General features: G+C 45.2%; 1 protein-coding gene across 6 annotated transcripts in view; it reads right to left on the minus strand.

Annotated features, from left to right (window-relative positions):
• The window catches only part of tyn (trynity), a 171,808-nt gene that overhangs the window by 2,517 nt on the left and 143,752 nt on the right, over positions 1–25,539 (minus strand). For 3 of the 6 annotated variants that reach the window (XM_076371991.1, XM_076371990.1, XM_076371989.1), the window contains 10 exons: positions 9,533–9,620; positions 8,919–9,188; positions 3,164–3,430; positions 2,754–3,092; positions 2,564–2,677; positions 2,162–2,337; positions 1,312–1,600; positions 859–940; positions 634–778; positions 376–565 (listed from right to left, as the gene is read on the minus strand). In XM_076371991.1, coding sequence (XP_076228106.1) covers positions 376–565; positions 634–778; positions 859–940; positions 1,312–1,600; positions 2,162–2,337; positions 2,564–2,677; positions 2,754–3,092; positions 3,164–3,430; positions 8,919–9,188; positions 9,533–9,620 — 1,960 coding nt within the window. Of the gene's footprint in view, positions 1–375; positions 566–633; positions 779–858; positions 941–1,311; positions 1,601–2,161; positions 2,338–2,563; positions 2,678–2,753; positions 3,093–3,163; positions 3,431–3,576; positions 3,974–4,853; positions 4,893–8,918; positions 9,189–9,532; positions 9,621–25,539 lie in introns of those variants that run through there. The other 3 variants (XM_076371992.1, XM_076371994.1, XM_076371993.1) reach the window with 3 other exon arrangements.

Here is a 25,539-nt window from a genome sequence, read left to right on the forward strand (position 1 = left end):
TGATTTGGAATATAGATCAGGAGTTTATTTATGTATCAACTCATTATCTTGTAACTTGAACGATTAACCAGTTAGCTATGGTGACCTCTGAGAAAACTGTGCACCTAAATTGTGTGACCAAATTCACAGCGTATACAGTTTTTCCATAATAATTATTCATATTTTTCTCTTTGTTCGTTTTCTTTCGTCTTGGTTCCCAAATATTTTAAACATCTTGAAATTTACGAATATATTTTAGTTTTTGTTAAAATTGCAATTTAAATAGCGAATTGTAACTATTTTTTCCATGAGTATGTTTGTCGTAACGCAAAATATTGACAACTACAGCTAACCAGTTAAATGGATGAACGAATCTTGTTCTTCTTAGATAATTACCGGCTTCGTTGAAGTCTATGCTAGCGTCGCTCTTCAAGAAGTCCGACTGCTTCTCGTCGCCGAAGTCAAGAACCAGTATTTCCTGCGACAATGTCATATCGTCAGCCTTTTCTTCCGTAGCGTTTGCGATGCTCCTTCGACGTCTCTTGCCCCATGACTCCACCGATTCGTGTTCCCATTCGCAGATAGCCTACAATCAAAAGACCCCATTGTTACTGACCGTCGTTTCAACCGTATTTTCAAGCGTTCTTTAATTACCGGTTCACAAGGTCCCAGACAGTATTTGACGTTGCACTGGAAGATCACTCCATAGGATTCAGTAAATCTGAACGCCTCGTAGACGGATTGTAGAGCGTTTCCGTCAGAGGTGAAGCTAGGGAAGATCAATGGATCAACCGGACATCTGGAAAAAGCAAAAAAGATTCTCGTTTACTGGAAGTTCCACGTAGCAACAGCATTTTCAAACGATTAAAGTCTACCGACCCCTCATTGTCGATGATCTGGAATGTGCTCTTCGAGTCTTTCGCCATGGCGACGCAGCTGCGAGCGAAGATACCATAGGGAGCTGTATAAAATAACGGTACTTTGTATAATCTATAATTACACTGTTGAAATGTTTTTCCCAGTAAAGACGATACGATTGGAATAATTATAAAATGTTAATTAATCTCCAGCCCGCGACTGATCGATAGACCGTGGATTCGATGCATCTGTCCGAAGTAAACTCGTTCGAGGATTTGCGAAGTTTTTTTCATATTTTCACAGAAACGTAAAATGTAACGGGGCTCTCATTCTATTTGGAATGCCTCAGAATTCGTGATGCAGCGAGCAGATTTTGCTCGATCATAATCTCCGTTAATCGGTCCGTGACGATTCGCATCCGCGGTTCACTGGGAAAAAACTTTCCCGGACATAAATAATAAAGCTGCGACTCACTGTCTTCCGGGATCTCGATTCTGAAGGTGAGCTTGTCGCCGATGCGGACGGTCTCGACTTCTCTGGATCTGCTGTCGAGGATGCGAATCCTTGGAGGAGGGGCCTCCGGCGCGCTGGTGATACTGATCATTTCCGGGTCCCTGATAGGCATCATCCCAAAGGTGATGTTCTTCGAGGACATGTCGTACGTGCACTTCACTTTGTATATCTTATCGGCCTTGGTCATCACCACGGAATGGTGTTGAAGGACGACCGTGTTCGAATAGATGCCAGTCTGAAAACCGTCACGCTGCCGTGGTGAACAGAGAGTTTGAAGAGAATTTATGGACTCGTGCGAATTAGGCCTGGATAGCTGTGCGATTGCTACACCGCGGATCTTTGACGCTAGAATTAGCAGAGTGACTTATACCTTCGCGCTCGAAGGTTCTTCGCTAGAAATATTCGACACTTTCTGGCCAACTACAGACAACACTTTTTAGAACTAACCTATCGCGAAGCCATACATAAATTAAGGAGCAAAGATATTTTATTTCATTCTGTTACATATTTATGCATTACACAGGGCTTAACATTATGTACAAGACTTTATCATTTTGATGTATCGTATCATGCCGAGTGAGGTTCGACTCTCGAGTGCAAAGAGGTATTCATAGTTCCTTATGGAAACTAAAGGAATGCTTCCCTTAAAATGCTTCTTATTTATTAAGTATTAAAATATCAAGACACATTTTTACATGGATTAGAACGATGTCTGGTAGTTCTAGCGTCAATGGATTCTTGGTAGTTTGTGTTATTAGCGCATACGATCCGCTATATAGCGATTATTACAGTACTTCAGGTAATCACTTACCACACTCTGAGTGTTACAGTCCTGGCCGCTCATCGTCAGATCGAGCCTGAAGAGATCGCTGTTGATCACGTCGATGTTGCACGTCTCCGATCGGCCCAGTGCGTAAATGCGACCGTTGAACGGTTTGTTCGTTCGAACCTGCACAGCGATCCGCGTGTCTTTGCAGTCCACCGATACTGCAACCACATCTCGCGATTAGATACACGAATAGAAAGAGTCACACGCTTGATCAACGTCGAATCAAGATTATACGACTATCTATTTATTTATCCTCGTTACTCTCCGCGGATGGATCAGTGGAATTCCAACCCAAAATAGAGATTCCTCATTTCACGAAGATATTGAAATGCTTTTATTCGACGAACAAACGCTACGAATCACTCAGATAAACATTCTGCGTACCATCGTAACAGGTGCCAGTCTTATCGCAATTGATGTCGTTTCTCGTCAGATTGATCGCAGGATCTTCCGTGGTCTCGATTACAACGGTGGGTTCCGCGGTCGATCCAGTACCCTCTGAAATCGATCGTGCATGAATTAGAGCACTGGAAACATGTTCTATGAATATTCGTAGCGATTCACGAAGCCATACTTTCGCAATAGTTCTCGAAGTACGTCCCAACCCTGCCCCCGTCATCGATCAGAGGCCTTTCAGAGGTGAGATACGTGGAGGGCCCGTCGGGGAGAGTCCAGTGATCCAAATGGAACAGCTGGCAGTTGTAAGCGGATTCCTGAGGGGCGCCCCGATAAAGGAAGGATCTGCAGAGGAACTCGTTCTCGATCTCGCAGGCCAATCTGCAAGCAGACTCGCTTTGGACTTGCAGCTCTTTGTCCGTGTAATAATGCAATCCCGCGTATTGCGCGACTCTGTTTTCGTTCACGCCGATTCTGGGCAACTGGAAGGTCCTTTGGAACTTGCAAGCCTCTTTTCCTGAAAACCACGTGATTCGTAGCTTTTGGTACCGATAAATTCGCGATCCGCGTCTGTTCAATGGTCCTCACCTTTCAGACAGAGGTTCTCAAAGTAATCTATACCCTGAGCATCCACGAATTGGATATATTGGCCGGTCGTTCTACGGTCGAATTCACTCAAGTGACACTTCAGCATCTCGTAATTGTATTCGACCGAACGGCAGGTGAACCGATGCTCGTTCAAGCAGGCCGTGAGGCAAGCCTCCTTCGTCGACGTGTAGATCAACGCGTTGTCCAGCCCGCGAATCATCTTGTTCGGGACACGCTCGAACGACCATGGCCGCAGGCACACGTTCTCTGGAAATTGTTAACAGTTCATGGTTGAATTGAAATTAGATTAGAGCGGAGAACTGCAAAGCTGATCTAAAAATTGTCTTCTATTTTAAGGAGCAATGGTACAATGTAAGAGACACATGGAAAATTAACAATAAATCACTTAGTACCTTAGTACGTTAGTAGCTAAGTTTTTCTTTTTGTTGAGATAGACAGCAAGTTAGAGTGTTGGCAAATTAAAAATCAATAACTTAGTAACTTTGTAACTTAATAACCTAATAATTTACTAACGCAACGATTTAATAATTTAGTTTTTCTTTTTGTTAATATAAATAACAAATCAGAAATTAGATTAGCAATCAATGAAAATCTGTTTTCGGAAGCGATTGATCGCTCCGATATCTGCAAGTAGACACTGATCGTTGGCAAGCAAAACCTGATGGTTAAGCATTAAGTTGACCCGAGTTCGCGTGACCGTTGTAAAGCACGTGATTTCTCAAAACAGCCGGCGATTTTCGGGACACCACTTATATAACCCGATGACGCGCGAAAAGTGTTTGTTTACAGATTGGTAGGACACGTGGATACGCCTGACCGCAGACGCGACGCCCGTACACCTGACGGACCAACGAGCGCGCGCGCGCGCGCGCGGGTCACAGGGTATTCGTTGCGTAACGCTTATTTATACAATATAAATTTCAGACGCCAGCCGCACTGCAGAAATTCGATGCGGGGCTCGTTTCTTCGCGATTTGGCTTCCCCGACGACAAACAAACGTACTAGCCTGTCTCCTTTATCACACGCCCACGTGGGCAGCCAAGGATACTTCAACGCCGGTTACTTTGTACGGGATGATGCTTGTTTATTCGACACATGAAATTTACCCTTTTCACTACCTTGGTCTAAAGAAAGACGCATTTATCATCGTTTGCATGAAATCATGACGGTCAACGTGATGTTCCTTATTAATTACGTATAATAAAGAATAATAAAATGTGTTTTAATATTTGACTACGTGTACTTTAAGCTCACATGTAATCTTTAGAAATTAATACTAAAACTAGGGAAGAGTAAAATTGACATTTTCAAAATTTGTCTATAAAGAGTGCATCTATTGAAATTTCGATTGATTCATAATTCAGTTTATATATCACTAAATCAATTTCTTTAATGATTTCTCAGACAAACATCTGTCATCTTTTTAATAACTGTGATAGAATTTCAGTAGTTCGGTAGTTATGTCGTTAACGCTTTAAAATTGCAATTATTTTAGAACTAGTCTAACAGTGAACATAGACGAATATGAACGTACAAACGTTCTTCTAGTTCGTCAGTAAGAATAGTGCAACTTGAAAGAGGATAGTCACGAAAGAAATCACAAGACGAACGATTAATCAGCGATAAAATGGGATCCACGGAACCTTCTATCCGCTCGATTACTGTCTACCGTTGAAACACCCGCAGTCTGGTTCTCCGCGGTGTTGGACTTCCGCTCGAAATCCGTTCTTCCTTAAAATAACCCCGGGAACGGACGGGGGAGACGAGCCCCTCCGTCATCGAGGTCCCTCGACTCGTCAAGAATTCGCACGCGCGGCCGTCGTCGATCGGCTAACGCGGCTATTCTATAACGTTCGAGAAGTTGGCCCGCCCGAAATTTACGTAACCACGATTTAATTCGAGAAACAAAACGACTCCCGTCGATGATGCATTTCGGGCCGTCTACCAAATGAGTCACAAGACGGGACGGGGGCCGGTCGGACGACTAGGCGTCCGATCGAGGCTAAACGTCTCCAGCAGAAATCTCGGATCCGTCCTCGCTGTCTTCAGGATCCTCTGCGTTCGCAGCCGCAGGACGTCCGAAAATAGTCTCTCTCGCAGAAACAACCTGGCCAAATATTTTTACAGCCTGCTCGCGAGCGCGAAATTTAGGAACGCTGTGTCTGGAATCTGACTGGATCGGAATGCATTGAATTCTTTCTCTCTTGTACGAATCTTGGGAAACCGCTGGCGAAAACAACAACGTTAAGGGGATCAAGGATAGCCAGACAAGGAGCTTGGAATCGGCTACTCCTGTAGCTAGTAAAATCATGTTTCCACTAGAAGAGAGAAGACTCGCACTCGTGTGAAGGGTTTAATCCTACGTAGACGAGGATTTTTTTAGTGTATTCAAAATCTTCATAGATAAACTAAAAAGTTAACTGAAGTAGATTAATCATTGAACTTTATAAAATACACCTTATCCTTTTAATAAATACATGATGCACTTGCAGCTGTCTATTGCTAATACGACAGTCTTATGTCGCTGATATACTGACGTTCGCCTGAAAATGGTTCGATCCGATCGTTGCCGATGGCAGCACAGCTGGTGGCATTGCGTTGTGTATTTCGGTGGTCGTCAGTTCGTCCGGCAGCGATCAGGAATTCGCACGGCCGCGGTGAATCATCCGTGTCGTGGAGAGTCACGCGTCCGTTCATTGGCACCGTCTCGAGTCTCGACATTAGCGCCGGGTTTCGAGGGCGGAACAAAAGAAATTGGAGCGCGCCACTGCACCCGATCGTCCCTGCCCCTACCCTGGTGCTCCCTGTTCGCAGCGGAACACTATATTCCCGGTTCCTTGGCAGAAAGCGTCGGCATCTCGTGCGTCAGAGACGCTCCGGATCGGGCGAGAACGAGCGGGATCATGCCAAGTCACATGTTGCGCGCGATTTTGGCATTGGCGAGGACCGACTTCTTCTTCGTCTCCTCCTTTTCCCCTCTCCCGCCCCCCTGCAGTCGCGTTGCCTCGCCTTCTAGCTGAATGTTCCGTTCCCGTGATCGACCAACCGCGAAATTCGCCACACTTCCTCGAATCTGCCGGATGCGTAACTGTTTCTCGATCGGCCCCAGGATATTCGTGTTTCTTTTCATCGCGGATACCGACCTATCTCTTTTTTTCTTCCTTTCACGTGGCCGCGGTTGCGGACCATCCTCTCCTTCAGTTATTCGGAGAACCGGCGCAGCGGATGCGAACCACGAGACGCGCCGTTGGGGGTTCTCAACCGCGTTTGCTGCGTGATTAGTCGAGACTCGAAGGATTTGTGGGTTTAGTTTGAATTGCAATGATTGTCGAGAGCGGTGAGAAATCTTTGTATCGTCTTTTGTTGCTTTAACATGTTCATGCCGGCATGTACTACTAGTAGTAGATAGTTCATGTAAATCATCATATATGGAAAAAGCGCCGCTGTGAACGTGTTAAAGCTACACTATTAATAATAGAAAATTATGATAATTGTAGTAGCGAGCAAACTTTGTATTGTCTTTTGATACTTCAAAGCTCTACAATTAACAACAGAATAATAGTATATGACTTGAACAGAAAAGAATGCAATGATATCTGAATCCGTTCGAAGCCATCTGAAAAGTACGCGTTCGTTATCGGCAGATTGCGGAAATCGAAACGATCACACGGATTCTTCGCGGAGAATTCGAGAGAGAATAAAATTTAATTCTCTTCGCGAACGGTTCGGGCAAGGTAAAACTGAAGTGACGCATTAAATATTAATAGGGAATGCGTTTTATGAATATCCCGCGTATTTTTAACGGACAAAAGAACGTTCCGCTGTCCAATGATTAGTTTAAGTTCTCTCATATTCGTGGATACGCCCAGGGCCAAGAATAGAATGTTAACGTGGACGTTTCACATTAATTTTACGATCGCATTAAGATTATTGCAACAATAAAATCGATACCTTTGCGTATCGTTCCGTGCTATACCTGTTTCTTTAATCAAGGCTCTGCGTATATCGGCCCGTTCGCTAGCCGGCGTCGCAATGAAACATTAAGGGATGAATACTGAATCGGAGGGACAAGTCCACCGTGAGGACGGTATGGTCCCATTACCCTAGCGCGTTTATGTTCTGTCCGGTCATCAAGGGTGCAGGTACAGCTCGGAGTTGGGCAAGAGGCGCCTGGACAGGGAGAGAAGGTAATCGCTAGTTTCAGCGAAATGGAAACCTTCCTCGAAACTCCTCGCGGTGCTTTCAAGCGTGACCCGGGCCGAGGGACCGGCAAAGAGTCTACCCTTAAGGGTGTCGTCCCAGGAGGGGTGGGGCTCTCGTCCAAGTGGATTTTACGACCCAGCCAGAAACTACACTTTCGAGGATCGAGAAGGTACCAGCAGGCTCGTTAAACCAATATTAGGGGTTCCTTAGACCCCCTCGGGATCTTTTCGACACCTTCGGTCGCCAGGCGCGCCTGCAGGTACCTGTTTACAGCGGCGACCGTGCTTAAGAAATCCCTCACACCATTCAAGAAAGGTACCAGCAGATCCTCCATTGTTTGCTACTGGCGGTATCCCCGTTCGTCCGGCAAATTTGTAGACTTTTTCCCTCATCCCTCGGTGAAAATCTTGACGACCGTTCGTCTTAGGTAAAGAGGACCCCCTGGCCCTAGCCAAAATTGTCTGAGCGTCAGGCTTGATGCCGCATGTAAAATTACTTGAGACTTCGTATGTTCTTGAAACGTTGTTAAGGGATGAAGTGATGACTGGTATATTCAAAAAAATTCACGAAGAACTGTTTCTGTCATTTCTTAATTCGGAATATTTCCTTCATTCCAGATCAATTCAACACGGGTTGAAGAACTCATTTAATTTCGAGAAAGTTAGTTACATCAATGCGGATGAAGATTTTCAGACGTAGGTTAGGATGGAAGCAAGAACTCTACACACTTAAACGCGGGAACAGTTCGAGTGCTGTTTGCACAATATCATCAGGGTCAAACAACCTTTCCTCCAAGCAGAAGCTACCAGCTCCTCCAGTTTATTTGCACGTCTACCTGCTCTCGCAGGCGACTTCGCCACCTAGCATCTAAACCCGGATTATCGCACCTTTCCGGTCCTCTGGGCTCCCGCCCCTCTTCTCTACGGATCCGCCAGTTTATTGCGGGATTTTTCTTTGACCTGTCCTCCGGCGTGTCCCGTCGGCCACCTTTGTTCGTGGCCGATCTCGGAAGGGTTCGGTACTCGGCACGAGGGAGCGCGGGAGGTGACAGGGTATTAACGTTCATTAACGAATTTGCGCTGGTGGCTCGATTATTCTCGAGCTTCATTCCAAACCTGCAGGAAACGATGTTTTCTTCCGGACAGGTGCTCGTATTTTTCGGCAAAGAAAAAAACAAAGGTTGTTATGTTTTAGAGTGTTCCAACGATTGCGAAAAATGTCTAAATTTTCCTTCAACCCTCCGCCGACAATATGGACAATTAAAGTCCTGAAAATTTCATTTCTTCTCAACTTCACCGCAATTTCAAAATTTTATTGGGAAATGATATGAGGATTTAGCTAAAGTGTCATTCGTATAAGTTAGAGACTGTAATAAGTATCTTGGAAATTTTTTAGATTTTAACAAAACTTGCAACAATGGAAAATGCTTCATTCTTGTAGCTGTTCAATCTTCTTGGAAGGTAGGTAATTTTATTTGATTTAATATTGTGATATTTTGTTGTGCGATGAAACGGTAATTGCCTTCTCTTACCTGGTCGAATTTGAAGCTTCGTCATATAGTACATGTTCACGGCTCTCTGTGGCTGCGCCGTAGGGTTCGTCGCCGCAGTCTCGTTCTGCAGCTGACAAACGGTGTCCTGTACAGGCGCTAAGGGGTTCACCACGAACGAAAACGCCGCTGCTTGACACTCGGGCTCTCCCCTGCACCATTCTTGACACTCGTACAACGTCAGATTTGGCGCGCTGTAATACGTGGTGCCACGGTAATCGTAGTCCGTTAGCTTCTCGAACGCTATTCGGGCTGAAAATTCAAACATGAAAGTCGAGGGTTCTTCTATCTACACAAGAGGTTTCATCAACGAAATCTTTTAGCTAAACAGAAGCTATTTCAAGGATATCTTACGGAAAGCTTTTTAGCTAAAGAAGAACCAGTCAAATGCGACTTTTCTGAAGACTTTCTAGCTAAATGGGAGAGGATCAGTTGATGACGTATTTTTTAAGGAACTTTTTAGTTGAACGAAAGAACTGGTTAATGAGATGTCTGAAAGGAACTTTTTCAGACAACAGAGGGAATTAGTTGACGAGCTTTTGCAGGGAATTCTTTAGCTAAATGGGACCCAATGAATGAAGGATAGGTGTACTCACCCAGAGCAGCTTGAGGCACTACGACGAAGGTCAGGAACGCGAAACTCGCAGCCATAGTCGTCATCGTGCCGATCGCGGACGAGCCCATCTGTAACAGAAGCGACGGGATTCTTGATTACAAAGTTAATGAGATTCGGGCGCGACTCCGTCGCGTCTCTCTCGTTGTCCTCCGCCGCGCTCGATCCTTATGCGAGTCGGCTTTTTAATGAATTCCGCGGGCACGCACGCTTGACGCGCGCGCGTAACCGGGACGAGTAATGAAACACGTTCGCGCATCTAAAACGGTTTTTCAACCGGAGTTCCGCGCGTGTTGCGAACAAGTCGTTCGCCGACCGACACGCTGCAAAGGAAAAGGGAGAGATCGTGCTACCGCGCGGTGTCTTCGAACTCGAAAGCACCGTGAAAATTGCGGCCTCACCTAAGGTAAATCTGGGATAGTTCGGGCAGATTTGCATAATTTGTTAAAGGTAACACGTAACTTAATTATGGGCTTGCGATAATCATTGTTGATGCGGTAGGTATACTTGATAATTTGATGATGTGGTAATGTAATAGTATGGTAATTTGATAACATGAAGATCTGATGATTTGAAGATTTGAAGATTTGAAGATTTGAGGATTTAAAGATTTGAAGATTTGAAGATTTGGAAATCTGAAATGTGTCTTTTCATGCTTCAGTTTATTTTCAAATATTAACATTGATCGATCTCTCCCTATGATGAAGCTAATGTTGTCCTTAATATATAAATACCATAAGGGAGCAAATATTCAGTCAAATTATTTTCAAGGACCCGTTCGAACAATATCTAAAGAAGAAACAGGAGTAATTTCAATCAAATCTACTCGCGTTTTTCTAATCTCATCAGCGACGTACGTGCCCTCTCATTATCTGGAAGCGAAGCAGTTTACGTTGTTTTGCGACGTGAACCGCTTGCTCGTTTCTAATCGTCGTGTCTAAACGATTGAATTAATGTTCGCTGCGCTCTTCTCTGTAATTATTTAACCTGGCTGGAAAAGCTTGGCTGCGAAACTCCGCCTATTCTCGTTTGTTCCATGCGATGAGGAGAATAATCATCGCGGCGTTATTATAATAACAGGTCTATTTTGCATTCTCTGATAGAATTCGCTGCGAAAAACTCTTTCTCGTTCGTCTGGTTATGGCCATGAATCTGATGCTTAGATGTCGACACTTCCATTCGTTTCTGAACTTTCCCGATGTGACCAGACTTAGACGAAATGTTATTTTCATGAATCACAGGGCATCTTTTATAATATTCAATTCTTACTAATTTACAATTGAAATCCTAATGAACACTATTAGACAAGTCACAACGACCCATTTCTGTTTTTTCGTTTACAATCATTCAAAAGATGCACCTTTAGAGTATCCATAAAATGATTCGAAAAGCTAAATTCACTGTTTGGTAGTTCCAGTGTCAATAATCTCAGACAGTAACTTACAATCGAATCTACAGTTGCATATTCAACGAACGACAGTATCAAATCTGATGAACGATATTTAAAGAATATACGTTATTAAACAATTTCATTAATACGTTGACTGCCATGGCTGATGACCGTACATTTCAAATTGCTTCAGACCGACTACAATAAGAAAATTGATGTCGAATAAAAATACTTAGTAATATAAGTAGCAACATAATTTCCAATGACATTTGTCTTTATTATGAACGAAGAAGTATTACTATACAAAACGCTCGGAATTCTCGTCAGCGTGTCAAACCATCGCAAACAAAAAAAAGATTCTTCCATTGCATCCGTTGCTCATAAAAACCTAATTGTTTCTTGTATCTACCACCTAAACAGAAATCAAAGCAAAAAGGCCTCCGCATTTTCCCGAATTCGAACCCCGAGAACTCACGTGGAACCCTTCTATCGCTATCATATTTCCATGCACGAGCATTCAGCTAATCGAAAAGCATCCCGTGGATAAGCGAGTCCGTGTTCCGATCGTGAAAAAGGTCCCGGATGAATTAGGGGCGCGCAGGAATGCGCGGCGTCGAGTTCTTGTTACTCGCGATCAGCATAAACCGACCCCGTCGAGTAAATCCCGGCCGGAATAAATCGTTCACAGCCGATCGAGCGAGTCCGTAAACTTTCGTAAAAGTGCTAAAAGACGACCTCCCCCCGCTGGCAGCGCGGAGGAAGTCGCTCGGGATTGGCGAGTCTGGGTAATTCGCGGGCAGGCACGCAAGTCACTGGCCAGGCTTCCCTGGCGGCCGCGTTTTGCTCGTGTTTCGCCGCTCGCTTCCTGGATTTCATCCTTTCCACCTTTCTTGCGGCCTTTCCGTAGCTGCCACCTACCAGGTTTCTTCACTGCGGGATTCTCTTTTCGCGTTACCAGTCTCTCCTCCTGTCGACGACGTCCTCTTTCTCCCCTATATCGCCGTTCTAACCCCGAACAAAACGTATTTACGATCGATCGCATCCTCTTTCCACGCCGTTGATCGTGTTTCCTCGCCGATTGAGCGATTCGCCGAGCTTCTTATCCTCTACTTCTTCCTCTGTCTCGGTTTCTTCGACGGAGACGCGACCGCCGTGTAAGGATCGGCATTTCGCGGACTCCGCCTCGTCGTTTTTCCTGCCGGCCGCGCGTTTCGCGCCGGAATTCTACGTTTGCACGCCCGTAGATCCTACGCGGTGTCCGCTTATTGCGTACCACACCGTCGTACCTTCCCTCTACCCATGTTCCGAGAGGTTCTCCGCTAGTTCTACTATGCGCGGAACAATTTCTATCACGAGAGACAGCGTGTTCTTTCCCCTCCGTCGCCGTAGGTCGGTTTCTTTAATTGCGTCACGCCTTGCTCGACGGTTTATGGTTCGTTGCTCCGCTCGAATATCGGGATGTACGCCTGTGTCGAACATTCCGCGTGCTGGTTGGCCGTAAGCGAGACATTTTTGCTCGAGGATAGGGTTAGAGGGCACGGGAAGTCCTTTGTACAGCAGCCTGTACCGACGACACGGTTTTGCTGTAACATGGTTCGAGCATAGGGGAAAAATTGCCGGGTACATGCACAGTTTAACGGTTTGTCCTAATTGTTACTGTTATCACTATTCCATGTTTGAAGCTGGGTCCTGATTATGTGCAGGGATAAATTGGAGTTTCGAACGAGAAACGGTTTGAAACTGCGATAACTCGATAAACGACTGATTTCCTAGTTTTCGGGAATTCGGGAATGATTTGTTTCTTGGTGGAAACAGAAGGAAAAACGAAAATTGGGAATCTCATTAATCGAGCGATGTGGGAATTGATGTAAAATTATGGGGACGAAAGAAAACAGAATTTGGAATTGAATTTTGATTCGAACACGGTACGTTTAGCGTTAATGAACACATTTCTCTTAGCTATAACGTGAATGTAGTGTAGTCTTTATCTCCTGCGCTTTAAGTGTGTTCTATGCACTAGTTTTTCGTTCCATGTAACACGGATTCACGTAATACGTTGTATTTTTAGGAACTTGACCTATTCTATAGGGGTTACCTGTAGATACATGTACAGGTTCTATGTCTCCTCCCCCCTTCTTTGAGGAGAGGACCGAAGGAACCCTTCGGTAATTGCGCCGGCACGTAAATGACGCGAGATTGCTCGCCGGAAATTAACGTGATGCAATAACGGCGCGTTAAGGTTGGAGGAGGATGGCATTTCGTGGCCACCGCGCCGCGGTTCGAGGTCATACAGCGAGCCTGGGATAAACCGTGTACGACAGAGGAGGAAAGCTTTGTCGTGGGCTCGTACCGAGGTCGAAGGTTCAACCTATGCCTTCCTCGTCCTTCTTTCTTTCTCCTTCGCTGGATGCTCGGTCAGCGTGTGCCTCCATCAGGTCCACCTATTGCTGTGGGTATGACTCGAACGAGGTTTGGGTCGCTTGAGTATGAAGACGTCTTTGATCGACGCCGGATGACCGAATTACACGGAGGATTCTTGCTGGGAGAGTTGTTCGAGGATTTAACCCTTTGCGCTCGGAAGTTTTTCATTTGAAATATTCAATACTTTCCAATTGGATGTAGACAAGATTCTCTGAAATGAATTTATCAAGAAGTCACAGATGAATTAGGGGACAAACCTATTTTCTTTCAATATTTAACCTATTGATGCAGAATGCAAAGGTTAATGGCAAATACAAAAGTTTCTAATTTTACTGTGTCAAATCATCTGGCGACTGGGAGTTGCCTCTCGAGTGCAAAGGGTTAATATTGTTGCGTCGTCGATTCGTATGAGTTTAGAACAATGAGAACATGGGGAGAATGACGTAGCAGTGTTGATATTCTTGTATTTTTATAGAATTTCAGGAGATTAAGCGAATGAAGTAATAAATGGCACTGATTGGTAGGAAAAGTATCTAAATATAACAGAGTTAACTCTTTGCAATCGAGAGATGACTCAGTCTCCACTTGCTTCGATACTGCAGAGTTATAAACTTTAATACTTAATATCAAACTTGGCGTGAAACATCGCTATGCAGAATATTCAAATAAACTTGTTTCGTTCATTACTGCACGTGTGAATTATCAAGTTCCAAAATGCATCGTCCATAGCTCATCAGGTGATGTTGAATAATTCTAATGCAAACCGTTAATGTTAGTGCAACTGGTACCGAACTGATGCAACATTGTTGCGGATGCTAAATTCGAACCTGTAACACTTCCCAAGAATTCCGCGAGTAGCATGTATAATCCGACGTGCGATTCTCAAATAAAACCGGTGTCCACATACCTGCCAAATTACTCGAGACTTCGATCAATCGCTAAATAAAGCGAAACACTCGACAACGTGCAGCAAGAACGCGGTTATCGATGAATCGATGGAGCAACCTGAAAAATCGGATGGGTATTTTCCGCGACCGCAAGACACGAATCATCTTACCGTTAGGATAAACGTTTGCAAATGTCAGCGGACCATGTGGAAAAATGGCAGACTGGCGTGGGCATGTCTCGGTAATAAGAGAAGACCCATTCGTCGTTTCTTTTCTGACGAGAACGAAGTAACATTCTTGCGCGCGTATATACCTGTTCGAACGAATTCGGTCTGCAACGAGTCTAACGTTGCTCGCGATTTTTCGCCGCTGTCCCGGCGAGCAAATGAGTGCGCTAACAATGAGGAATGCGCTTTGGTTCACTTGGCGGACGGGTTGATGCACTGTTACGAAGATTAACGCTCTCGCCGCGGTCGGCGAGGAAGAAACCGGCGCGGCGAGAAGAACCGCGGATTTCTTCCGGGCCGGTTGCGTCGGGAGAGACGTTGCGTATGATGAAACCGGAGTTTCTAGATGCGCTCGCTGTGAACGGGCAAACTGGCGTAACCTTGTGCCATGGTTCAACGTGAACCGTTCATTTCGAATGTGGCTAAACGCTAAAGCTACCGACCAGTTCAATTGACTTTTCGAAATTTCTTTATAGAAACTTCAAGAGTGCATCTACTGAGACTTCATTTCATTCACAGCTCAGTTTGCGTATTGTTAAATCAATTTCTTGAATAATTTCTCAGAGAAACATGTTACATTTTTGATCATTGCAAGAAGAAGAGATCAGGAATGGGTGATTTTGTCCCATCTGGTAGTTTTAGTGTTAAGTGGAAATGAGAGGAAAGATGTTCAAACATAGAAGCATAATGTAGAATTGCAACTGTTGTAACCGTTAACTTGATCCTTGTCAAAAATGGAATTAAGCTATTTCCAAAATAAACTCATATCGCGTTGGTTTTGCAATTAAGTAAGGATATAGTTAACTAAAGTGTGGTAATTGGATTTCCATGCTGTTGTGGGAAATTTGGGAGTGCAACGTCGTACAGAATGCATGTGAAGCAGTATACAGAATCTATGAAGCGTATTGCTTTTTGTAATGTCTGCCAGGAAGTACCATTTTCTATTCCAATTCTGCTTTTCCAATTGTATTCCTAAAAATTCAAATTTGCATAACGATCTTCAGCCAGCGACAGTAAGTGTAATGTTGTATGTACAATTTTAGATTTTTTAATTGTCTTATGGAAAAGATTCATAAGGAGGAACTTACGATTGTTCGATTATACGAATTACATGGTTATTTCAATCACATTGGTCCCAATTAGTTGAGGTAGTCGAGGTCCTACCGCATTCTATACAAATTGGAAATATAAAGCAGCATTCGAAAGTCGTAAAACGGGACACGCATACGGAAATTGACTCGGATTCGTGGGTGCGTACGAACCCGATCCCACCCCGAGTGTTACGTGACACGTCCCCGTCGAATGCGTGGGATTTCCACAGCATATGTGGACACGGATACTCCTGCCCTCGACTTCCTTCTGGAGTGCTCGGTTTTCCCCGCGTGTCGTAGAATTCTTAACAGTTGGTCTCCAAGATTTTCTCCCGAACTACTTAATATGATTAACGTGTAATCTTTATAAAAATGGCAACAGATCTTCCTCGGGTTTTTCAAATGTTCGTTACAGTATCAAACTCATTTCGCGCATTTAACACTTGCGACACGCGAACAACTGCGAAACAAGAAAACTGAAACCAGCCATTTCGACTGTTATGGTAGCTCGAGTGTTAAATCGTTTCAAGCAGACATCGACAACGTTCTCGCCAATATGTACGTTACACTTGACCCCCGTTGTACCAGTGATCGATTCTGCATAATGTAATCTAATATCGTTTCAACGCTCGTGCGACGATATACGAAGGAGAGTACAGAGGCCACGACGCACGTGCGAATTTCTTGCACCACCATTGTCCTCGGTCGTTACGCCCGCAGGAAAAGATGTTTCGCGTGCGCTAGGATCCCTGACCTTTACGTCACAACCGGTCTCCGACGCGAAACCCGGCCGACGGGTTCTCGCGGATTTCCAGGACCCCCCGCCCCGCCGGGGATCGCAGTTTCCGGCATTTCGTTCCGCGAACGACGCTTCCGCAGCCCTCGCCGTCCGCCTTTTTTATCGAAAGCTGCCCGGTTTCTAATAAAACCTATTCGCGAGGCTTCCGCTCGCCGCCGTGGGTACGTTACCACGATAACGAGATCCCTGCTCCACAGTTTTTGCAAACTGTTGCGTGCATTGTCCCGCGGCTTAATCCGCCGCGGAGAGCTTCCGATTATTAACTACTTAATCTTCGTTTTCCGTTCGCGTAGGGGCCAGCTTTGGATTCTTCGTTTTAGTAGGACCACCGAGCAGTCGAACTGTCCAATACATATTTTCGTATACGTACAGCGTGCGTGATGGAGAGTAGTAAACGCAATTTGCTAATGGAAAGAAATAAAGCAGAATTCCGGAAAATAGCGTAGTATTCATGTTCTTACATAAATTACGTTACTTTTGACTCGCCCGGTAGTTGTAGTGCTACGGAGCACTCTAAAAATGCTAATGAAAATCGGAAATCAAGAGGTCTCCATAGGAAAATTAGTTCTTATAGAACTCTAAAGAAACTGTAGCTAAATGGAAACTTAACTCAATAATTCTAATGAGAGTAACAAGGGAACTTATTTCAGAATATTTCTACAGTGTTCAACAAATTTCCTCTGTTTCACACGTATCGCTTACAGTAATTATCAGGAAAATACCAACTATACAACTACCGTGCCAGATTCACAGGCAGTCTCCAACATCACTGCTCGCTCCACGAGGTACCAGTCGAGAGACCTAACCCGAGGAGATCCCCGATTGTCTCAGGCATCGTAATTGATATCCCGCGCTGGGCACCGTTGCGCCGCGCGGCTCTTGGGGCATTTAATTATATCCTCTTTATGAAAGGTCGAGGTCCCGGGGACTATCATCGGGCGGAGGCCTGTATCCTCCAGCTCGAAATCGCTCCGTGAATCACGGGCCTTCCTCCCTGAGCCAGACTATAACCGAGACTCGAACCAAGGCCCGGGCCGCGCGTTGCGCACGGATTTCCATTTGTCTTGGTTTTCGTTCCCCGTGGTCGTGACTAGGCACAATGATCTCGTAACAAATGCGCTCCGGTTTAGCGGAGGCGTTCTCTCTTCGCCCTTCTGCGTCCCCAGGGAGACTGGTCGGGGCCGGCTCGAGATCGCCACGGGCGAATCTATCCTCCTTATTAACTCGTTCACCGGTAACCGGTAACGAACTGGTTCCAAAGGATTCCCGTGCCTGATTGCGCGCGCCTCGACCAGGTCCCTCGTCTAACCGGGCCAGGAACCCCGATCGAATCATCAATATTAAACAGGACGCGCGCTAGGGGGAAGATTTCTGAAGAACGGCCACCGTCGCTGGCGCTAGGAGGTTCTAGGCTTTTCCTAGGCCAGGCTTGTACAAGCTTTGACCCGTGATAAATAATATATCCCATACGATTATACAGTTTCAACATTGTAAGCCGGCAGCAGATTTATATGTGGTTCAGGGATGGCTTCTAACTTCATATCTTAAATTCTGAACGTTTTAATCCCCGGAAGATTTTTGTATTTGATACTGTGCAATGATATCTTGTTATTTGAACGATTATTTGTTTACAATTGCGTATAAGTTTTGAAAGTTTGGTGTTGTCGAAGGGATAACTTTCTAAGGGTTGAATCGTGAACGTTTGAATTTGAAAGTTTGTAGGGTTTTGAAAGTGTTGAAGCTTTTGGTATATGGGATATGAGGGAACAGTTGGTATGTAGAAAGTTTGGACCCACGTTCCAGGCCCTCCTGCCGGCAAGGGAAAACCCGGTGTCCCAGCGCGCGGACCAACGTCGGGTAATTAAATGGTGTCTGGCGTTCATTAAACGAACGAACGGTGTGGCGATTTAATTGCCGCGCGAGCGAACGCGTTCTTCCGTGAACGATTTTTCTTAGACTGAGAATGGAATAACTACGCTAATGAGCATTGTAATAGCCTTGTTGCCGCCTCTGTTCAGAGTTTCATGATTCCCGGAGAAAATTGTATCTTGCGCGTGGTCGCGGTAGTTTGCGCGCGCGCGTTATCCCGTGACTTTGAGTTTGAGGGGAGCTATAAGCACGATAAAGTTGATTGGGGATGACTCGAACGATCGCGAAGACTTTCCAAACGCGGCTCGTATTTGCTGAGCACTTCGTTTGGCTCGTTAAGACTGTGGATCTTTGAAAGCTTAACGACGCTGTCTTCTTTCCGTTGATGAGGAACTCGCTGGCGGCGGATGATTTGAAGTCGATCGTGAGTACTGCGGAACGGTTGGAAATGAATCCTATAACTTGAGTGGTGTAACGATCGCGAAGAAACGTTACGATACACGGCGTGTTAGTGCATGTGCTTTGGTTTCTTATCAGTCGAAGGAATTCACCCAAAATGGTTCCAATTTTCGATTGTTTGCATTTGAGAATTGGTAATAGTAGAGTACTAGAACTCTCAAGATTTGAGAATTTAAAGATTTGAAGATTTAAAGATTTGAGAATTTGAAGATTTGAGGATTTCAGGATTTGAATATTTGAAAATTTGAAAATTTGAAAAGTGGGGTTAATTGTTTTGATCTGTGAATAACTCATTTTCGAATAAAATCTGAAAAACACTACTCGCGCCAAATGAAAATCTTGCGCTGGACATTCGGCGTTATTGAAAAAATTGTCGAAACAAACACCTTTTCAAAAGACACCGTTAGAAGAATAGGAAACAATAAGTGTCGCGCTCTCGCGGTAAACATGAGCAACGAGGATCACCATTAAATCGAACTTGCCGGGTAAGCGGTCGATCGTTAAGGGATCACCAGCGATTATTAGAATCAGCAATTTGTTCGGTTAATTGCCGAGTTAGCGGGGTTGCGCGGTTTCCTTTCGCGATGATCCCTCTGCGCAACTTGCGCGATGGCATCTCTCTCGGCAACATGCGAAGAATCAATTACTCTGGTGCTCTTGAAAATAAACGTACGATTAGAATTTTCCCTGGTCGTGCCACGGATACGTATTCGTTGGATCAAGAAACCTCGAGGATGCGTCAACATTTGCCGAACGTGATTTTGTCACTTATATGGAAAAAATGCACATCGTAGCGCAACATTGCGCGGATCATCTCGAAATCTTGACTAAAAGCAGCATATTTATCAATTCCTAGCTAACTGTATCAAACTCTTTGATGCTAAAATAGACTTTTTTGATTACCAAATTAGATTACCTTGTTCGCTATGTGTCATCGATTCAATCGTCTAGAAATTTTGAAAACACCAGACAAAGAATAAATAATTGTTTTATTACTACCCTCAATGATCGTTCCAATATACCATATGAAAATTGTACTTTCTGTTCAAATATGTCAGTTACTAAGAGAACCTCAATAAAGGTAGGAATCCTTATACCCTTATTATTCTCACGAAAGCTGCATTGAAGATGCAAGCCATCCGCAAACGCTGTAGACAAGACGTCATTTTGCGAACATAGTAAAATCGAGGCTGTAGTGTTTCCCATGCTCACTCATAGACTCCTCGTAAATCATTTGATCCCGAACACCGTCGGGGGAGCAACGTAACGACCGCCGCTCGCGGAACGAAATAAGTCCGCGAGTGGAATACGCACACGGATGCAGGCACACAGAAACGAAGCATCGCGGGGCCGGGGTCTTTGACTTCGAATTGATCCCGAGCGTTCCCGCGCGCGGTTCCCTCTCTAATCGGACGTTCGGAAAGTGTGTCGATCGACGGTTATTCGCGATGATGATTACGGGCAAATTACTGCGAGTGTAACGGTGCGCGGACGGTGTCCGAGGGAAATTGTCCGACCGCGATCCCGTTTTCGAGGATTTTCGAGCGAGGGGACGACCGTTTGGCGTACCCATCCTCCATAATTCGAGCGACGATCGCGCGTCTGGCTTCGCGAACCGCGAAAAATACATCCGAGAAGACCGAGAAGAGCGAGATCTTAATTCTATTCTGTACTACGGTATTTGCTTTGATATTTCCGGTAGTTTATAGATCGAGGAACTATTCTTTAAAGTTGGTATCTATCGAAACTTCTGCCCTCTTTGATGATCAGTCGTTTATAACTATCGGAATGACGATGGGCCTTTTACCAGTAACAGACCCATTGCTGGGTTATTATTTCGCGATCTTCGCTGCTTTTCTTTCCATTCCGTGGTTGAGTTCTTATTAAGGATTTTCAGAAGCCTCTAAAATTTTCTTCTATTGCTTCGAAATCTCCTGGAAGCTTCTTCCTCTTTCTTCGTGATGGATTTATCGATTAATGTCTTACGATGTAACTACCGCGGTCAACTGACCGGTTGTCGTGGAAGATGAATTTGACCTGCTGTAACAGTTCCCGCTGACGCTACTTTCAAGTAAAGGCTGTATTCAATTTGAAATAATTGCAAAGATCTGCAGTCCATTTATCAGTAATCAAACACTCTTCATCGATAGCATACGCTTCCATCAGATGAAGAAGGTAGTCCCAATGGCACAGAGACGCTTCGCGGTTAGGCACCCAGCAGTCTTTGTTTGAGGGTTAAGAATCGCGATTATATCGTTACCGTCGGCTAATTTCGCCCCACCTATTATTTCAGGCAGAGCGATTGTTATCTGCGTATTTTACTTGCGGCTGATCCGAGCGATAGGCCGACACATAGGACCGAGCGGATCCCTCTTGCCGACCCCGGCTACCTTAGGGCCATTTTGCGGTGTTCGAGGGAACGTTCCTCGTCACGACAGTATGTCCGCGTTCGTGATGAATTGATCACCTTTAGGGGGATAGGCAAGTAGAAGCAGGGTTCGCGCGAGCGTAAAGATTAGTCCCACGCAACGACCGGTCGCGAGGAATAAATCTAGAGGGGGCGAGTGAGGGTTACGTGGGTGCGAGGACGGCTAGGAAGAAACCGTACTGCCGGAATCGTCGCCAGTAAATTTCATCCCCGGGTGTCTTCTTCCTCGAGGAACTCTGACCTTCGATCCCTGACGCAGAGGTCCGCCGCTTATTATTCAAACGGTCCTGCATGTTTCCGTAACCCTTCACGGTTCCAACCGTGTTCTCGGTTTTCCACATCGAAACTTGCCTCGATGTCACTTAACTTGATTAGGGATCAACATGGAACTTTAACCTTTTGTACCTAAAAGGTTTTCCGCTACATGTATTCATCATTGTCTAATGAAACATAGATTAACTGTTTGAGCGCACTGAACAGAAATGGTACGCGAATCAAATTTTCCGATTTTGCTATGTTAAATCAAATAGCGACTGTCAGTCGTCTCTCGAGTGCAAAGGATTTATGATAGATTCAAGAGGACTCAGAGAGCATTAACATTGTATTTACATAGTTACAATAATGATACGATGAATAATTGCAGCAGAAATTGGTAACATGCTTCACGATTAAATATAATTCAGCTTTCCATGGAAAAGATTTCGGAAGCTTCTGAAAATCCGCGTCCGAAGAGTGTTAAAAGTACCGTGAACCTTGGACAGGTCTTCAACGTATCTAAGCGCGAGATGTCGAAAGATTCGTCCGCAGCGTTCCAACGGCGGGTTATCGGCGTGCCGATCCTCCTCTCGCAACGGTGAACTTCAAGAATCTGATTTACGAGTGCGGGCTCCGTGATGGCGAACGGTAGCCCGCGAGTAGATTCATAAATAATGAGACGGTGAAGGCGATGGAACGTTGTAACAGGCCGGCAGAAGGGAGCCGAGCGGTTCCCCGCGGAAGAATAAAAGATTCATAAACAATGAAGCCTGGGTAAATCGGTGTCGGGACGGGGCCCCGACTCGGGGATTCACCGGCCGCCGGGAATGGATCTTGTTCCAGCTCGCGGGATCTCGCCTGGCCGTATCTCTGCCACGGCGGATGATCGCTCGTCGCCCGTGCTCCGGCCGTTCCGTCGATCGTATAAACCACGGATTCCGCGCGATCGGCCCTCGCCTTCCGTGAGAAAATTCCGCTAACGCCGACTTTCGAGAAGTCGTTCCCGCTTCCAGGATAATCGTTTCGGATTTTACGCGTTCGCACGGTGCTCACGGCCACTTTGAAGACGAACGGGCGAACGGTTTTAGCGAAATTCGGAGCGATCGCGCGAGGAAACGGATGAGTTACTGCTTAACTCTCTGGTTCTGTGTATACGAAACAGTATTGTGCATACAAGACTTAAATATGACAGGAAACTACAGATCAATCTGTTGTTGTTGGAACAATTAAATTATTCATTTGGAATTTTTGATTTTAAATGTGAAAGCTCCAGGATGACATTATGGTGGCACTAAACAATTGTTGATGAAACTGGTTTCCAAATACACATGATTCGATCGCAAGCGCCATTTTGTACGCGAGGAAACCATACGAAATGGAACCGTTAGTATCCAGCTATCGGTAATACAGGTTTCTAATTTTTCTATGTTAAAATTAAGATGGTCGATGCAAGCTTTCAGGTTTCTTTGGGGCCGTTGAGGTAATTTACTTTTATCTTTGTGGTAAATACACGAACACAGTTCAATTAACATGCTCGGCGGGTATAAATAACGTTCGCAGTCGTTAGGGTTATAAATGTACGCAATTACGCTTCCCTAATTAAATTAAGTTTTCAAGGAATTGACGCGAACACAGCGAAGAGCAGGTAGCAGCAACAGTTCAGTGAAAACTGGTACTGAAGCGTACCTACGGGACATAGAGGAATAAATTGATTCAAATGAATATAATTATTATTCAGGAAGCAGCGTATGCAAAGTGAGTGAGAAAATTGCTTCGCTCGTATGAATCGGACACAGTAATACTATTTCCCGCTAATGAATATTTATTCATCACAGTCAATTTACCTCCACCGTGAATATGTAAGTAGTACTTACATCGTTCCTTCCTTCGCTGGGAAATCTCGAACGAATAAAGCTATAACTTGTTCAAGATCAAACTCGGATCAGTCGCGTGGCGTAGCTTCGGTTTCGAAACCGTGACGCATTGATAAATTTTTAATTATTCCGCGTGCACTTCTTCCGTCCATTAACCTATTAACCAGGGATAACGAGTGCGCTCATCATTTTTACTCCCCCTTACTTGACTTGTGTTTCCTTCTTTATTTGCCTAGAGAGTAAATCGTGCTGTAACACGCATAAAACAGTCGATTAACTTATAATTACACCCATTGTAAAGTAGATCTCTTCAGGTCATCATTATTCTACGTTACCGATGTCCGTTCGAACGTTACTGGTTGAAAAATCGCGCGGTTCACAGGTTAATAACGGCCGGTAATTGAATTCGCGATTGACTATCGATTGCCCTGGACCATTAAATCGCAGTATTCGTTTTAATTCGAGTGGGTACACTCGCGAAGAGGATTTGAAAGGGTCTGGCGCATAGAGCGATGGAGTCATCGACGTAAACGGTGCTCTGATTATTGCACGGTGAATATTTTCAGGGAAAAAACAAGGAGCCGATCCTCATCACGGTAGCTAACGAAAAACGGAGGCTCGGGCTTAGGTAAAGAGGGAGAAAGAGCTCTCGATGATAACGATCGATCCGATGGAGAAACACAGGCTGGAAGCGCAGCGATCTCGATAAATCTTGAAAGTAATTAGCGACCGCATCTCCAGTTCTGTTCGTCGTCTTTGCGGTCGTTTCGAGAGACACAGAGAATACTGAGCTAGAACCGGAGAAGGAGGTGGCCGCTGAACATCGAAGAACGATAGAGAACGATGCAAGAAATATGATTACACGTTCCCAAGATCCACCGTGCGGTGACCATATCGGTCGTCTTCGGAAGGCGTTCGAATAATCCAGGAATCTGGATCCGATCGATTCCCATTTCGACATTCATCCGGAGATTTGTAGATTACAGGCATTACCTCTGACCACATCTCAGCGGATCTCTGGATCAGGCCAGGAGCGCTGTTTACTCGCAAGTCTCTCCTCTCGGGTTAGATCCGATCAACGATCCCCGCTTAATCCGTTAATTATGGGCCCTAATCGATTGCATTCCACATCGGGAATAATGTTATTTAGACGACGTCCGCGCGCGGGATCGTTAATGGTAAAACACTTTAATTGGAAGCGGCGGGACGCGACGGAGGATCGTACGCGAAAGGGACGGGCATTAAATGCCCAGCCATGAAAACTCTATTCCAGCCTGTTGGCCGCGCTGACCGTCCCGGAGCGAGCCGGACGAGACGTCTCTGTCCGGCTGTCGGCTCGGCGTCTCTTCGTTTTTCATGCAAATTTAATCATCGGCTGGCGAAACGCCACTCGACGCCGCGGAAAGGAGATTCTCTGACTTATCGTCGGGAGCATTCGGTATGGTGTTTCTGTTCGAGGAAACGCTTCGCCGCAGAGAAACGCGTGGACGCGGGTAGATGGACGGTGAATCTGATTCGTTGGAGACAGGGACTGAAAGAGGATTGAGGATCTTGCTGTTGGAAGGACGCCGGTTGGGCTGAGTAGAAAGGAGCAGCTGGAAATCGGGACGAATGTGAAGATCAGAAGGAAAAAAAAGATGTATTTATATTCGATGTATCTTCTCTGTTCTAGTTTATATCTCCTAGGTATTTTATCTACGCGAGATAGATGGTCTACGTATTTTGCTAGAAAAGTAAAATGATACAGAACGCTTCAAATGTTTCAACATTCAACCATATCAATCGCACGAAATAATAAATGAAGGCTAAAAGTTACGAGGGTAGAGTCACAAATAACGAAAATCGGGATATTACAGTAAGAAGTAGATCTTTGGAACATCGAATCAGAAACAGAGACAAACCCCTAAAAAAGTAAACCAAGTCCAGACAGCTGGTCACTCTACTGTAGCTCCATTTACAACTGTTTTGTACTTCTCCCGTGTAATGTACCTAAGAAAAAAGAACGAGCTTCCTGTCACCAGTTGAAGAAGTGTCGCAAAAAGTGCGGCTCCAGCGAAAATTCTCAGCAGCATCTCGACAACAACGAAATACCAGGCGAAGCAACGACCCTGCAGTCGACCCTCGATTCTCCCCGGATCGTCATGCCTGGTTGCGCCGACAGAATGACAGATCGCAAAAATCCTTGGTGGACCATCGTCCCCTTTCCGCTCGGGTCCTGGCCATGGTCGTTCGCGCGGAATCGTGGAGGACGATCGGCGTCGGCTGCGAGCAACGACCGGCGATCTTTAAA

This window comes from Nomia melanderi, chromosome 11, assembly GCF_051020985.1.
Source record: "Nomia melanderi isolate GNS246 chromosome 11, iyNomMela1, whole genome shotgun sequence".
Taxonomy (NCBI): Eukaryota; Metazoa; Arthropoda; class Insecta; order Hymenoptera; family Halictidae; genus Nomia; species Nomia melanderi.